At 45.4% G+C, this 13,332-nt stretch overlaps 1 protein-coding gene across 2 annotated transcripts in view; it reads right to left on the bottom strand.

Annotated features, from left to right (window-relative positions):
• Positions 1-6,977: 6,977 nt before the first annotated feature.
• The window catches only part of ALDH5A1 (aldehyde dehydrogenase 5 family member A1), a 28,673-nt gene continuing 22,318 nt past the window's right edge, over positions 6,978-13,332 (bottom strand). The window contains exons 9-10 of one of the 2 annotated variants that reach the window (XM_059938031.1): positions 11,237-11,295; positions 6,978-9,257 (exon numbers count right to left, since the gene is read on the bottom strand). In XM_059938031.1, the coding sequence (XP_059794014.1) occupies positions 9,052-9,257; positions 11,237-11,295 (265 nt within the window). In that variant the 3' untranslated portion in view covers positions 6,978-9,051. Of the gene's footprint in view, positions 9,258-11,236; positions 11,329-13,332 lie in introns of those variants that run through there. The other variant, XM_059938032.1, reaches the window with a different exon arrangement.

The following is a 13,332-nucleotide window of genomic DNA, read 5'->3' as shown; positions in this document are numbered from 1 at the left end:
TACGGCCAACCGCCATTTCTGTGCTCTCTCTAGAGAGCAGCTCTTGGAAGTTCGAGAGCTAAATAAGAATTGTATTCTGAGGACTGGAGGCAACAGAGAGGGAGGTGGGGTTTGCTGACTTGTAGGTTGAAGGTTGAAGGTAGCATTTTAGCGTGTTTCACCTTTTCTTTCTCTGAGAAAAACGAGCCACACCGAGGCCTCTCTCAGCCCCAGTTTACATTAAACACAGGAAAAATGATTATTAATTCCTTAGACATTTATTGAGTATGTGCTATAGGCCATGCATTTGGACCTCTATCAGTAGGAATAAAGACTCAGCAGCTTTGTAATATATAGAGTCGGGCCTCCGTGTCCACGGATGCAGGACCTGTAGGGATGTGGGCCCCATGGATGCAGAGGTGGTAGGGTGGGGGAGGGCCGACTGTATTCCCAAACTCTGAAATACAATCAGTCTTAATGAGGATGGTGTGCTTATGATACTCGGCCCCTACAGGTACTTTCCCGAATAACTTGACATAGATATCCACTTCATATGTTTAAAAATATATTTATTAAACCATTTTCTACTAAATATCTTATTTTAAATATGTGAAAAAAAAATTAAAACATCCCCAACTACAGAGCAGCACCCCAGAGCAAGGACTTGGAGTTAATTGTAGCCTGACAAGTTGGTTAGCTGATGATTGTTCCCCATCCGCCCATGATCCTGAGGCTGGGGGCCTGGGTGGTGCCCTTGGCATTCTTTGTGGAGAGATTAGAATCAGAGGTGGGGCCCGTCACAGACAAGCGTGACCACACCTAAGCAATATTCTGTTGCACAAGCTTCTGTCACACGAGGGGAAAACTAGGAGTGCTTTGCTATGACTAAGTGGAGAAGCAAAGTGATTAAACTGTCAGGTTTAAATCATCAGGACAGGACAATAGAGAAAACAGTTCCCATGGGCCTTTGAAAAAAATTAAGCTTTCCAGTGCTTTTGTTCTTGCCGCTAATATTCATCCTCATGAGACCGTCTTATTTTTAATTATTCTACTTTATAGGGAATGGCAAAAAAAAAAAAAGTAAAAAGCACAGGAGTGTGATTTTATTTTTAAAATAATTTCTCTGCTTATGTCTACACTATCTGTATAGCCAGCCGGTTCAATACTATCGATGGTGTTAGAAGGAAAATGTGATGCTTTTTACATGAATATTTAGCTTCATACACTTAAAATCTGCCCTACCCAGTGGCCAGGGTTATGTTATTTTTGTGCACAACTGGAAATTTCTGGCACAGAGGATGGCAGCCTCAATATGAGGTCAGTAGAGCACAATGATGGAGAAGGGAGTGATCATCTGTTACGTGCTATGTACATAATACACGTATTTTACATACTCCATTAATCCTTACAGTCATCCTGGAAAAGTAGATATTATTCTCATGTTGCACATAATGAAGGCCCAGAGAGTTTAAGTAACTTGCTCAAGGTCACGGCCAATTAGTGGTGGATCTAGGAATCGAATGCAAATTTTGTAAGCTGCAAAGTCCGTGGATTCCACCCTCCTCCCCTACACAAAGAACTCCCACCTCCAAGTGTTGGAGGGCAAATTCTGGTGGACCTTTTGGACCACTTGGAAGTTCTGTTCCTAGGACCAAGGATTCCCTTTGTGAAGAAAGCAAAAGACAAAGGGAGAGAAGCCTGCCTCATCTCTTCTGTTGGATCACCCCCAGGGCCACCCCTCCAGGTCACTCCTCCTTTTCTGTCTCCAGCCCAGCTGGTCTGATCTTTCCACCACAGATGGATCTTGAATCTATGGTGGAGCAGAAATAAAGACCACACCAGTGATCAGAAAGTGGGTCCTCTCTTGTCATCAGAGGAGCAGAGCGCGAGGTGGAATGGCAGCCAACATTCTTCTCCTGTGCACTTTGCATTAAGGGCCTTGGGAAGATGAAGCTCACTAGGAGCGGAGGATAGATGAGAAAAGCGGGGCCCGAGAATGTGGGAGAGGGCATTGGTAGGGCTCACAGGCTGACAAGATTCTTAGCTGCTTTGGCTGAAGTCTTGGTTTTATTTTTCTTAATGTTACCTTTTCCCCATGTATTGAGAACGTATCATTTCCAATATAACACTATTAAACATATATGCTGATCTGAATAAAGGTGTCTGTATTCTCTGTAACGCCTCCTTGTTGTTGTGGAGGATGGGAATACTTATTCTTTACGCTTCTGTGTGGAGGGATTTCCCTGGAGTAGGAGGCAGCAGGCTGGCCCACGACCTGTTTTTGTGCAGCCGGTGAGCTAAGAATGGTGTTTACATTTTCAAATGGTTGAAAAAAAATAGCATTCTGTGACACGTGAAACTCACATGGAATTCAGATGTCAGTGTCCATAAATAAAGTCTTACTGGAACACAGGCACACTCATTCATTCCTTTGTGCTACAACAATAGAGATGAGTAGTTTCAACAGAGACTGTGTCCCAAGCCAAAAATATCTACTCTCTGAACCCTTACAGAAAAAATTTGCTGGAGCCTAGAGTAGCACCCCTGGCTCCCTCCTCCCCATGGGGGACAGGATTTGGGGAGGCACTGAGAGCGCTCAGTGCTGCCTGTCTTCTCTCCCCTGCTTGGATTCGGCTGCCTGCCGGCTGCCAAAAGAGTACATTCCCCTGGTTTCTCTGACATTAATGGGTAGTCTACCCTTTGCTGGAAAATGCCTTCAGCTGGGGGAGGTGCAAGTTAGATTAAGGGGTGTGTGTGCTTAAACTACAGCCCCTAATCTAGTTTCCATCATCCGTGTGACTCTTGCATGGAAAAATTGGTGAAATTGGTATAAAGATCGTATGAACGGTATGTATTTCCTGGTTTTGATATTGTGTTAGTTATGTAAGATGTTAAGCTCTGGGGGAAGCTAGGTGAAGGGTACACAGGAATCTATTACTTTTGCAATTTCCTGTGAACTTAAAATTACACTGTGCCCTCTGTATCCGCAGATGCAGAACCACGGATTCGAAGGGCCGATTGTACAGTGCTATTTTACATCAGGGACTTGAGCATGGGTGGATTTTGGGACCCATGGGGGTACTGGAACCAATCTCCCACGGATACTGAGGGACAACTGTATTTAAAAATAAAAAGTCAAAAGATTTTGAGGGGAAACATACAGATTCATGATTAATCGCGAAACACTAGAAGCGTTTCCATTAGTCAGGAACAAGTTTTTTAAAAAGGCAAAACCATCATTTCTCCTACTAAATGGTCCATAGAGCCTCCCTTTTTGAGATGAGCTTAGCGAACAGCCAAGCTTCCTTTATTTGAAGCCTACATGGTGACAGTTACTACCTCTGTTCTCCTGAAGATGAGCCCAGAGTTGCAGTGCTGAGTCTTAGCACAACAGGACAAAGCACATAGCCTTATATAATCTGACAGAACATCTGAAAAATGTCCTTGTCCACTAAACCACCGGGACAGTGGTGTTGTCTGTGGTCTAAATTGTGGCTACTCCTTCCTGGTTAGCTGATAAAATGGATGGATTATAGGTAAATTTACAGACCACCAATTTCCAAATCCATTTCCACTCATTTATAAATAGCACACAAATAGAATATCCCTGTAGCCTTTCAACACTCAGACCATGCAGGACCTGTTCTTTTTCCAGACAGGTTTCCCACACTTGATAAATGAAAACCACACTAATTTGCTTTTTAAATTTGTTGCAAGCTAAATCAGAGATAAAGCAGCTGTAACAGGTGAAAATTTCCTGTTAGAAATAGTAGGAAGATGAAAATACACTTGCTTCTAAGCAGAGGCCTAGGCCAAGCATTGAACAAACCCACAAATTGAGAGTATAAAAAATGAACAGAGACTTCAATTAAATAGAGTCGGGCGACCAGAAGGGGGAGCTCTCACACCCTGTGATGATAGTAAAGCCCAACAGGAAGAAGGAAGACTTCTCTTTCCTGGTAAGGACTCAGCCAATTAAAAGTCATGAAGTTTTTAATTATAACCCTCCCAACTTCCCTTTCCTCCCTATAAAAGTGTTCTCCTTCCTTTGCTGGGCGGGGGCTTGTAAGCGGCTTGCCGTGGCCGCAGGCACTGTTTTGCAATTCTCTGCCGATACCGAATAAACCCATCTTTGCTGGAGAAATATTTGGGAGTCTGTTTGTTTCAGGTCAACAAGAGGTAAGTGGATCGTTTCTCCTGGTAACAAAGTAATTTGAAAAATCAAAAGCAGGTTAAGAGAAATGCATGCAATAAGTGGAATGACAAAGGGAGATGTGTATTCTTTCTTCCAGAGAAAACCTTACCTTTGTTCAAGGCCTACTGATACAATTTGGATTCAATGAGGCCACGTGAAATTTCTTAGAATATAAATGAACACTGGATGAAAATATAAGATATGCTGTTTAAATAATTAACAGTGATTATATCTGAATGGCAGGGTTTCAGAAATGTCTTCCTCATACATTTCTGTATACAAAAAAACCCAACCTTTGAAAAAAGTACATAATGGATAACAGTAGCATATGTAGAGGAGAGAAGCTGGTGAATTTGAGAAAGCTGGAGGGTACTCCTTTCTTAGGCAACCACACCTGCAAACCAGGTAAATTGTCAATTTAGTTCAGCAAACATTTAATGAGCGCAAACCATACGACAGGCCTGTTACTAAGTCTAAGCTTGTACTGCTCACTGCACAACAGACCAATAATCAAGAGACAAGGAATAACGACTTTATTCGGAAAGCCAGCAAACCGAGAAGAACATGCCCCAAAGAACCATCTTGCCTGAGTTAGAATGCAGGCTTCTTTTATACTAAAAGGGGAGGGAGTAAAGTCAGACATTTCCTGGTTCGGGTCAGCCTCTGTAGGGGATATGTTAATTTCTTCCTCCTTGCAGTCATTCACAGGTGGGCCTGGTCAGGATGTTTCCTGTGAGCTAAACAGGTATTTTAGCTTAATGCTCATTACCTGGGTAGCAGGGTTCCCAGAGATGGGCCGTTATGTATAGTTTAAGCTCATAGGCAACATCCCTTTAGTGATTAACTTGTAATAGAATGCAAAACGTTCTTCCCTGTTACAGGCTGTCCTGTGGGAAGGTGCTAGGGTACCAAATTTCACAGGCAGGTTCCCTGCCCAAGAGATTCACAGACTAGTAAAGGGAGCACCATTTATACACGTAGGAGAGGAAAAATAATTTTCCCTCTACCTTTCTGAGTTCTTGGCCGAGACCACTGCAATGAAAGATTAACAAGAGAAAGACAAACAGAAGTTTATTAACATGTATATCTCATGTAAACATGGGGTACACTCAGGGAGAAATGAGTAACTCGAAGAGGTGGCTTAAAACTTCAGCTGACAGAACATTTCAACAAAGAACAATAAATCTCTGGAGAGATGACAGGACAGAGGAAAACAGCTGTAGGCTTTCAAGGGTGGAGATAAAGGCTAGTTAGTAAAATTTGTTATTTAGATTCCAGGCTGATTGGGCCTGAAGTTGTCTCTGGGAATTAACCTTTGTCCTTCCCTCCTGATGCGGGGAGGGGAGCACCTTTATAAATCTGTATCCTGCTTTTAGGCAAATGGAGGGGGAAGGAAAGAGAGAGGGCTTTTCTTGTATCTGCTTCTTAATTGCCTTCAGCTCACAAAAAACCTATGCCAAAGTGGCATCTTTTGGGGTGGCATGTCCTGAACTCCTACAGTCATCTTTTGGGGTGGCATACATATCCAAACTGGTCTAATAATCTGCAAAGTAAACTCAAATGATGAACTGGCAAGAAAAAACCCCACAAACCAGAAACCTTGACATAAAAAGAGGAAATTCTGTTAATTCAACCTTTATTAATTACACACGCACAACTCTGCTGACAAGACATTGACACACACATGCAATTATCAAAAACTGGAAAAATGAATTATGTGCACGTTTAAAAAACAAAATATTTCCACACTTCCAACTACACTTATTCCCAAGTTTTATCCCATAAAATACAGCACGAAAAAAATCACAGCATAAATATCATTCAAGTAGAACGCTATCTACCATAGCTGCTCGAGAACAGTTAAAACCCTGGGCTCCAGCCTTCCGAGAAGGCAGTCATGTGGCACAGTTTAAAGTTAATGATACAAGTTTACAATAAAATAGAGTTATTTGCATTGTGCTTCTGATCTTTACTTTCACTGAGTCTTTCCATAAAAATAAAGGTAGATGAACCAGCGCTTGACATAAAATTGTATTTAAAAGCTACTCAAATGGATAAAGATAATAGGTACAGAGGAGCTTTTTAAATGAGATTCCCTGCATAGCTGGGGAAAGTAAATTGAGAAGTGTTTTTTCAAGGCCAATAGACTCCCATTCTCTGGGTAATTTCATATGAGTTATGTGAAAATTGCTGGGAAGTTCTTGGTGAGAATTCACTGGAGCAAGGCCCAGAAAAGTACTTTTTACACAGTAGGTGTTCAGTAAAATGATATAATGCCTCATAAACGGGGGAAGGTCAATATCTCCCTCTTGGTTTAGATCAGGGGTTGGCAAATTATTTCTGTAAAAAGCCAAAGAGTAAATACTTTAGGCTTTGTGGGCAATACTGTCTGTGTTGCAGATACTCAACTTTGCCAAGAAAGTAGCCATAGATCATATGGTAAATGAATGGATGTGGCTGGGTTCCGATAAAATTTTATTTCTGGACACTGAAATCTGAATTTCACAAAATTTTCACGTGTCATGAAATACTATTCTTTTGATTTTTTTCCCCAACCACTCCTTTGGGAATATAAAAACCATACTTAGCTCTGGGTTGTACAAAAGCAGATGGCAGGCCAGATATGGGCTGTGAGCCAACCCCTGGTTTAATGGTCCTTTTCTATTTCATGTTATAACATACATTTTTTTAAAAATCCATCACATTTGGTTACCTTATTGAAAAATAACCCCCAAAATGTTCATTTAAAAATACTTCTCCGTTTTCCCCACAACCCAGAACAATTTTACTGAACAGTAAGCTATTTCCTTTTCAAATTATTTTAATTCCAAAATTAATCAAAGATATTGGAATGAGTGTCTGGCCCTCAATTTATGTACCTGGTGAGCCAAATATACTAGAAAACTCAAAATCTGCCACCCAGCCAAGACATTCACTGATTTACAAAGTTACAAATGTATTTGAATGTATTCCTCCAAACATTTCAAGCACCAGTATTCCAGACTTCTAAGAACTAGTGTTACAGCATTTTTATCGTTAATAGAAAACAGATGGGCACACCCAAATATTAAGTAATTAGGGTGTTACACAAAACAACCCTAAAACTAAAAAGTAGAAATTCACTGTCAATACGATGCGTACGTGATTCTGGACAGGGTCTGAGCAATGCATGTTACCAGGAGGTGGATTTCAGCTCATTCCTTATTGGGCCTTAGGGGAGATGGCTGATGTAACCCAGGGCAAACACAAGGCAGCTCCAGGACTGGCCGTGGTACTTTTGTGCACAGGGACATCTCAGACCTTTAGCTATTCAGCTCCCCATGGCTCAGTGAGGGACGCTACATCCCAGCTGGGTCCAGGAGTGCCTGCCTCTAGCAATACTTTCATTCATGTTTTCCTTCTCCTCCCCAGAATATCCACAGAATGTCAGTGGAGTGTGCACACAGAGAGAGTGGAAAAGGAGGTGCTTCATCCTTGTCTATTCCACCAGGAACAGCTTTTATTCCTTTTCCTTGTATATCAGGACAGACGGAGACATGATACAGAAAAGCCTAGTGTGTTTTTAATCAGAGTTTTCCTTTCAGAGTGACAGGAAACAGTGGTCATAGGGTTTTTTTGTTTTTGTTTTTGTTTTCAATGATGAACTATAAAAACTCTTATTGGATAAAAGGTGCCTGAAGGGCAAAACCTCACGCGTCTTCCCATTGGCAATTATGGAAATTCTTTTTCCTTTTGGGATTACTGTCGTGAAAGTGCTTTTGCTCTTTTCCAGGTGAAGGAGCGGCACTTCCTAAGAACAGAAATAGCAGAGGCTGCAGGTGACAAGCCCTCACTCAGGCTCAGGTGCTGGGCAGGTGGGTACCAACCTCCGCTCACCTTGGCAAAGCCACTGCCGGACACCCAAGCGGGGCTGGGAGGTGCCGCTCGTAATAATGACGACTCCTGCACTTACACTGAATTTTTACTTTTTGACAAAGACTTTCACTTTCTCTGAGGCTCACAATATCCCATGGAGCTAAATAAGGCATGTATAGAATCTCCACTCTCCTGAGGGATGGGGGCGGGGCGGGGTTGAATGGCACATCCATGGGGACAAAGCCAGGCCAGGCCATTACTTGTGGGCCATCCATCCCACCAAGCTGCTGCTGCTGTGCTTTACTTTATGCTTAGGCTCATTTCCTAACGGAAACAACATGACATGGAAAACAGCACAGAAATGAAAACAGAATCTTTAAGCAGTTAATTTAGGACAATGGAGACTTCAATTTAAAAAATGGTCGAAAAAGGGAGAGGGGTTCCTTCAGGTCAAAGAAACACAGGCAATTCCGTGCTGTTTCTGAAGTCTTAAACAATGAATGGTTCAGCCTCTGCAGCAACACCTCGGAATACCCAGCAAGTGTCTTTAGTGCTGAGCTGGCAGGTTGCCAGGGGTGCTTCACCACCCCAAGTGGCCCGTCAGTCACACTCAGGGGGCTCCCCTGCCGCCCTCCGGGTCTAAGCTCCGGAGCCGTGTGGGTGCCGGCTGCGGCATCGCCCAGGCAGTGACCCAGCCGTGACCATGGGGCTGCGGGGGCCGGCTGGCCTCACGCTGCACTTTGCTCTGAGGCAGACGGGGTCGTGGTGGGGTCCAGGGCTTCATTCTATAAACCCTACGCTGGTTCTCGGGGAGTCTGCGGCCTCAGGCGCATGGCATATATTGGTCCCTAGTCACGTAAGGGGAGGGGTAGGATTTGCATCTGCTTAAGATTATGAGGATTGGATGAGCTTTAAAAAATTCCTAATTCAGATACCCTATGGGCTGATTTAAAATAATGGATGGCATGTCCCCATACATGTAGGGAAGCTTCCTTTTTTATTGTTTAAAGAACTAAAGAATCCTATAAGCCTCCAAAGCACACGTACTTGAGCTCCAGATACTCATCAATGCCATACTTGGAGCCCTCTCGCCCAAGGCCGGACTGCTTCACCCCACCGAAAGGGCACTCCACGGAGGAGATCAATCCTTCGTTAACGCCAACCATGCCGACTTCTAGCCGCTCCGCCACCCTCCAGATCTGGGCTGGGTCTTGAGAGTAAAAATAACCTGTCATGGGGATAAAGGACATGGGATGTAGAACAGTCATTAAAGACAGCGGTCCCCAACCTTCTTGGCACCAGGGACTGGTTTCACGGAAGACAATTTCTCCATGGACAGCAGGGGGAGATGGTTCAGGCGGTAATGCGAGCGATGGGGAGCGACGGGAACCGGCAGATGAAGCTTCGCTCGCTCGCCCGCCGCTCACCTCCTGCTGTGTGGCCCGGTTCCTAATGGGCCGCGGACCGGTACCGGTCTGCGGCCCTGGGGGTTGGGGACCCCTGATTAAAGACATCATGTCCACAGCTGAGGATGCCATGGATGACCATCTGCCTAGGCATGCGGGCCTGGAACCCTCCCTGCTCCCACGTGGAGCCCCGAGTTGGTCCTGTGCATGTCTTCATCTCAAAACCTTTGGAAACCATCTTTCTGCTCCTATTCCACTCTCGCCAGCACCCTCACCATCTCCTATCAGGACGGTTAACGATAACGAACGCCGCTCCTGTGGCCTCCTGTCCAGTGCATCCCGCACACGTCTGTTAGATTATCCACGTGATGTTTTTACCCAAACTTTCCAGGGACTCCTTGTTACCTATAAATAAGGTTAAATTTCTGGTGGGCATGTGAACTCTCCCTAATGTGGTTTCAATCAACATCTTCAGCTTTATCTTCCATTATTCCAGCCGTTGTCACCAAACTTGTCCACCCAATCCTCTCTGTCCTATCTTACTTCACTTCTTAACTCCCTTGGTCCCCCTCTGCCCAGAACCTCTCCCCTCCGATCTCTGCACGACCAGAATGCTGCCCATCTTTGATGACCTGGTTCGGAGCGTGGCTTCCTCCACCATCCATCCCATCGAGAAGGGACGAAAGGAACACCAAACTCGGCGTTATGGAGGCACTTGTGCACACCTTACTCCAGCTTTAGGCTCTTTGAGTAGGGGCAGACTCAGTCTCAGCAGCAGAGTAAGGGACCCTACGGTGTGGACGTCCTTCCTCTGGTTATCAACAGTTCTCCTCCACCCAGAGGGGAAGCTCCAGTAGAGCACAGCTGTATCTCGTATCTTCGTCAGCACTTCATTCACTCTGAATGCTAAATACAGATTGGTTGAGTGCATTTTTTTTAATGCCTTATTTTTTTTTAATAAAGTCATTTATTTATTTATTTATTTATTTATGGCTGTGTTGGGTCTTCATTGCTGCGCGTGGGCTTTCTCTAGTTGTGGCGAGCGGGGGCTACTCTTCGTTGCAGCGCGTGGGCTTCTCATTGCGGTGGCTTCTCTTGTTGCGGAGCACGGGCTCTAGGTGCGCGGGCTTCAGTAGTTGTGGCACACGGGCTCAGCAGTTGTGGCTCGCAGGCTCAGTAGTTGTGGCGCACAGGCTTAGTTGCTCTGCAGCATGTGGGATCTTCCCGGACCAGGGCTCGAACCCGTGTCCCCTGCATTGGCAGGCGGACTCTTAACCAGTGCGCCACCAGGGAAGCCCTTGTTGAGTGCATTTATGCACATATAATTTTGTCAGGGTCATAGAGTACATTCTGTGGCCACCTTGTCCATGTCCAAACTGAAGGATACTCTGTGAGACTTCCTTCATTGCCCCTGATGCTCTCTGTGAGGTCGGGCGCTATCTCTTTTGTTCAGGCTTCCAGGAGCCACACAAAATGGGAGGAAAAGCCCTTGGAATTTCCAGGCATCGAGCCTCTGGGAACATGGGACTTACAGGGTGCGTGTGATTCTCCACCTGAAACACGGCACTGCTTCTTCTCCCACCACCATACCCAGCTCCAACCAGGGAGCCCCCATCCTGCATCCGGGAATGAGGCGAAAGAACACGGACTTGCACAAGCCCACCCTCGCCCCTGGGAAAGCAACGAAACACATGCTCCAGTGAAGTTGCCTTCTCAAAACCCAGGGTGACGTTTAAAAGGCCACCCTGGCATCAGCTGGAGAAGTGATTATGACAGCTACCGAGCGAGGACGGACGCCTACCTGCCAGCCCGACGTCGGCCACGTTAGCGATCGCCACCGCCTCCTCCTCTGTATCAAACCTGCCAAGTCAAGATGGGTCATCAGCAAAATCCCTAAGGGGAGAGTAAGGAAAACCAGCTGATTTCCTCCTGATTTGTTTCCCAAATAAGGGCGAGGGGTTAATCAGAGCTTTGCAGAGAGTACAGAGGAAAACACCATCACTCACTGCAACCCTGCAGAGTTCAAGGTTAGCGAGCTCGGATCAACACCAGTTCATCTCCTCTAGGAGATCGGGAGACACACAGGGAACTGCAGAGTATTCAGCATGTCGAACAAAACGCCTTAAGAAAAGGATTACGGCTCTTGCTACCTACTAAGAAGAATAATATGTACCGATCGGACCTCCCTGGTGGTCCAGTGGTTGGGACTCCACGCTTTCACTGCTGTGACCCCGGGTTCAATCCCTGGTTGGGGAACTGGGATCCCGCAAGCCACAAGGTGGGGCCAAAAAAAAAAAAAGAAAAATGTACCGATCATAACAACTACTTTAGAAGCAGCCATAATGTAGGAGAAGGAAAACATCCAGAGGCCACTGGGGCCCAGGGCTCTAGTGTCGGCCCCACCACTTATGCTCTGAACAGTGTGACGGTGCTGGGGGTCTGTTCCCCTTGGAAATGAGACTGCTAGTGTGGAAGCCTTATGCAGCCTCTTCCAGCTTTATCATCGTATTTCTGGAACAACATTTCAGAGGCCTTTTTCTGTTGCCCCAGAACTGTAACTGGGGGCGAAACATTGTCCGCTTCACAGTTCCTCAATCCAGGGTCCAGCAGCAGTGGCAGCCAGCCAGCCAGCCCTCTGAAGGCACCGGGCAGAGCTGGCGGACCCCAGTCAATGCAAGAGGACGACTGGGAGAGAAGAGAGCGCTCTGGGGGAGGGCAGGTCAAGGAGGGTGACCCCAGGAGAATTATTTGTTCCGAGGATGACCAGTTGTGTCTCCCAGGGCTTGTCTCTCCACCTGTAGAGAGCAAGCCATTCTACCCGCCAGAGAACAGAAAACAGGGCATCACCCATGTCCTCACTGCCCACCTGTCCCTCGAAAATGCAGTCATCGGGACTTCCCTGCTGGCACAGTGGATAAGACTCTGAGCTCCCAATGCAGGGGGCCCGGGTTCGAGCCCTGGTCAGGGAACAAGATCCCACATGCGTGCCGCAACTAAGGAGCCTGACTGCTGCAACTAAGGAGCCCACGTGCCGCCACTAAGGAGCCCTGGAGCCACTAAGACCCAGTGCAACCAAATAAATAAATAAATAAATAAAAAGAAAATGCAGTCATCACATCATCAGTTGTGACATCCTTGAGGATTTTCACCTTTTTGTGCTAACGTGGGTGGTGCTCCCACCACCCTGTGTCCCAGAAGAAGTGTGAGACCAGAGACCCCTAGTAACAACTGTGTCCCCCTCCCTGACCTAATGCTTTATTTACACAACAACAACCATAATGATATCAGGCAATGTGCTAAGTGCTTTACGTACATTATGTCATTTAAACCTTACAACTGTCCTGTTAGGCAGGTACTAGTTTTTACTCCTTTTCCCATCAAGGACCCTGAGGCTCAGAGAAGTTAACCTGTTCAAGGGGACACAGGTATGAAGTAGCAAAGCCTGAATCTACACCCAACTCATCTCCAAAGCCTGCATTCCTAACCACTGCATCCTTTTGGAAAATGTCAAGTTCATACTCCAGGTAAAAAAAAAATTATTAAAACAAAGAAGATGAAAGTTCTCCAAGTGGTTCATTTCCCCAATGTCAGATTAATCTATAAATTTCATTAGCAATAGAAGAGAGAGAAATATTTGGAGAAATAATGACCAAGAATTTCCCAGGACTAAACAAACACTTTAGACGTTAAAGAAAGACATTAGGACCTCAGACTGAAAAAGCTCACAGTGTGCCATACCCAAGCTACCATGGTAAAATTTAAGAACGTCAAAGGCCGTGAGAAATTTTAAAAGTCTCTAAAGAGAAAAAGCATATCCCTTCACAGGAGTAAGAACCAGGTATCAGCTTTCTCAGTGACAACCCTCGAAATAAGTAGACCAAGGTGTGACATCTTCAA

Source organism: Balaenoptera ricei, chromosome 11 (genome assembly GCF_028023285.1).
Source record: "Balaenoptera ricei isolate mBalRic1 chromosome 11, mBalRic1.hap2, whole genome shotgun sequence".
NCBI classification, from domain to species: Eukaryota; Metazoa; Chordata; class Mammalia; order Artiodactyla; family Balaenopteridae; genus Balaenoptera; species Balaenoptera ricei.
The sequence above is the reverse complement of the archived record's forward strand: the minus strand, read 5'-3'. Positions and strand labels throughout refer to the sequence as shown.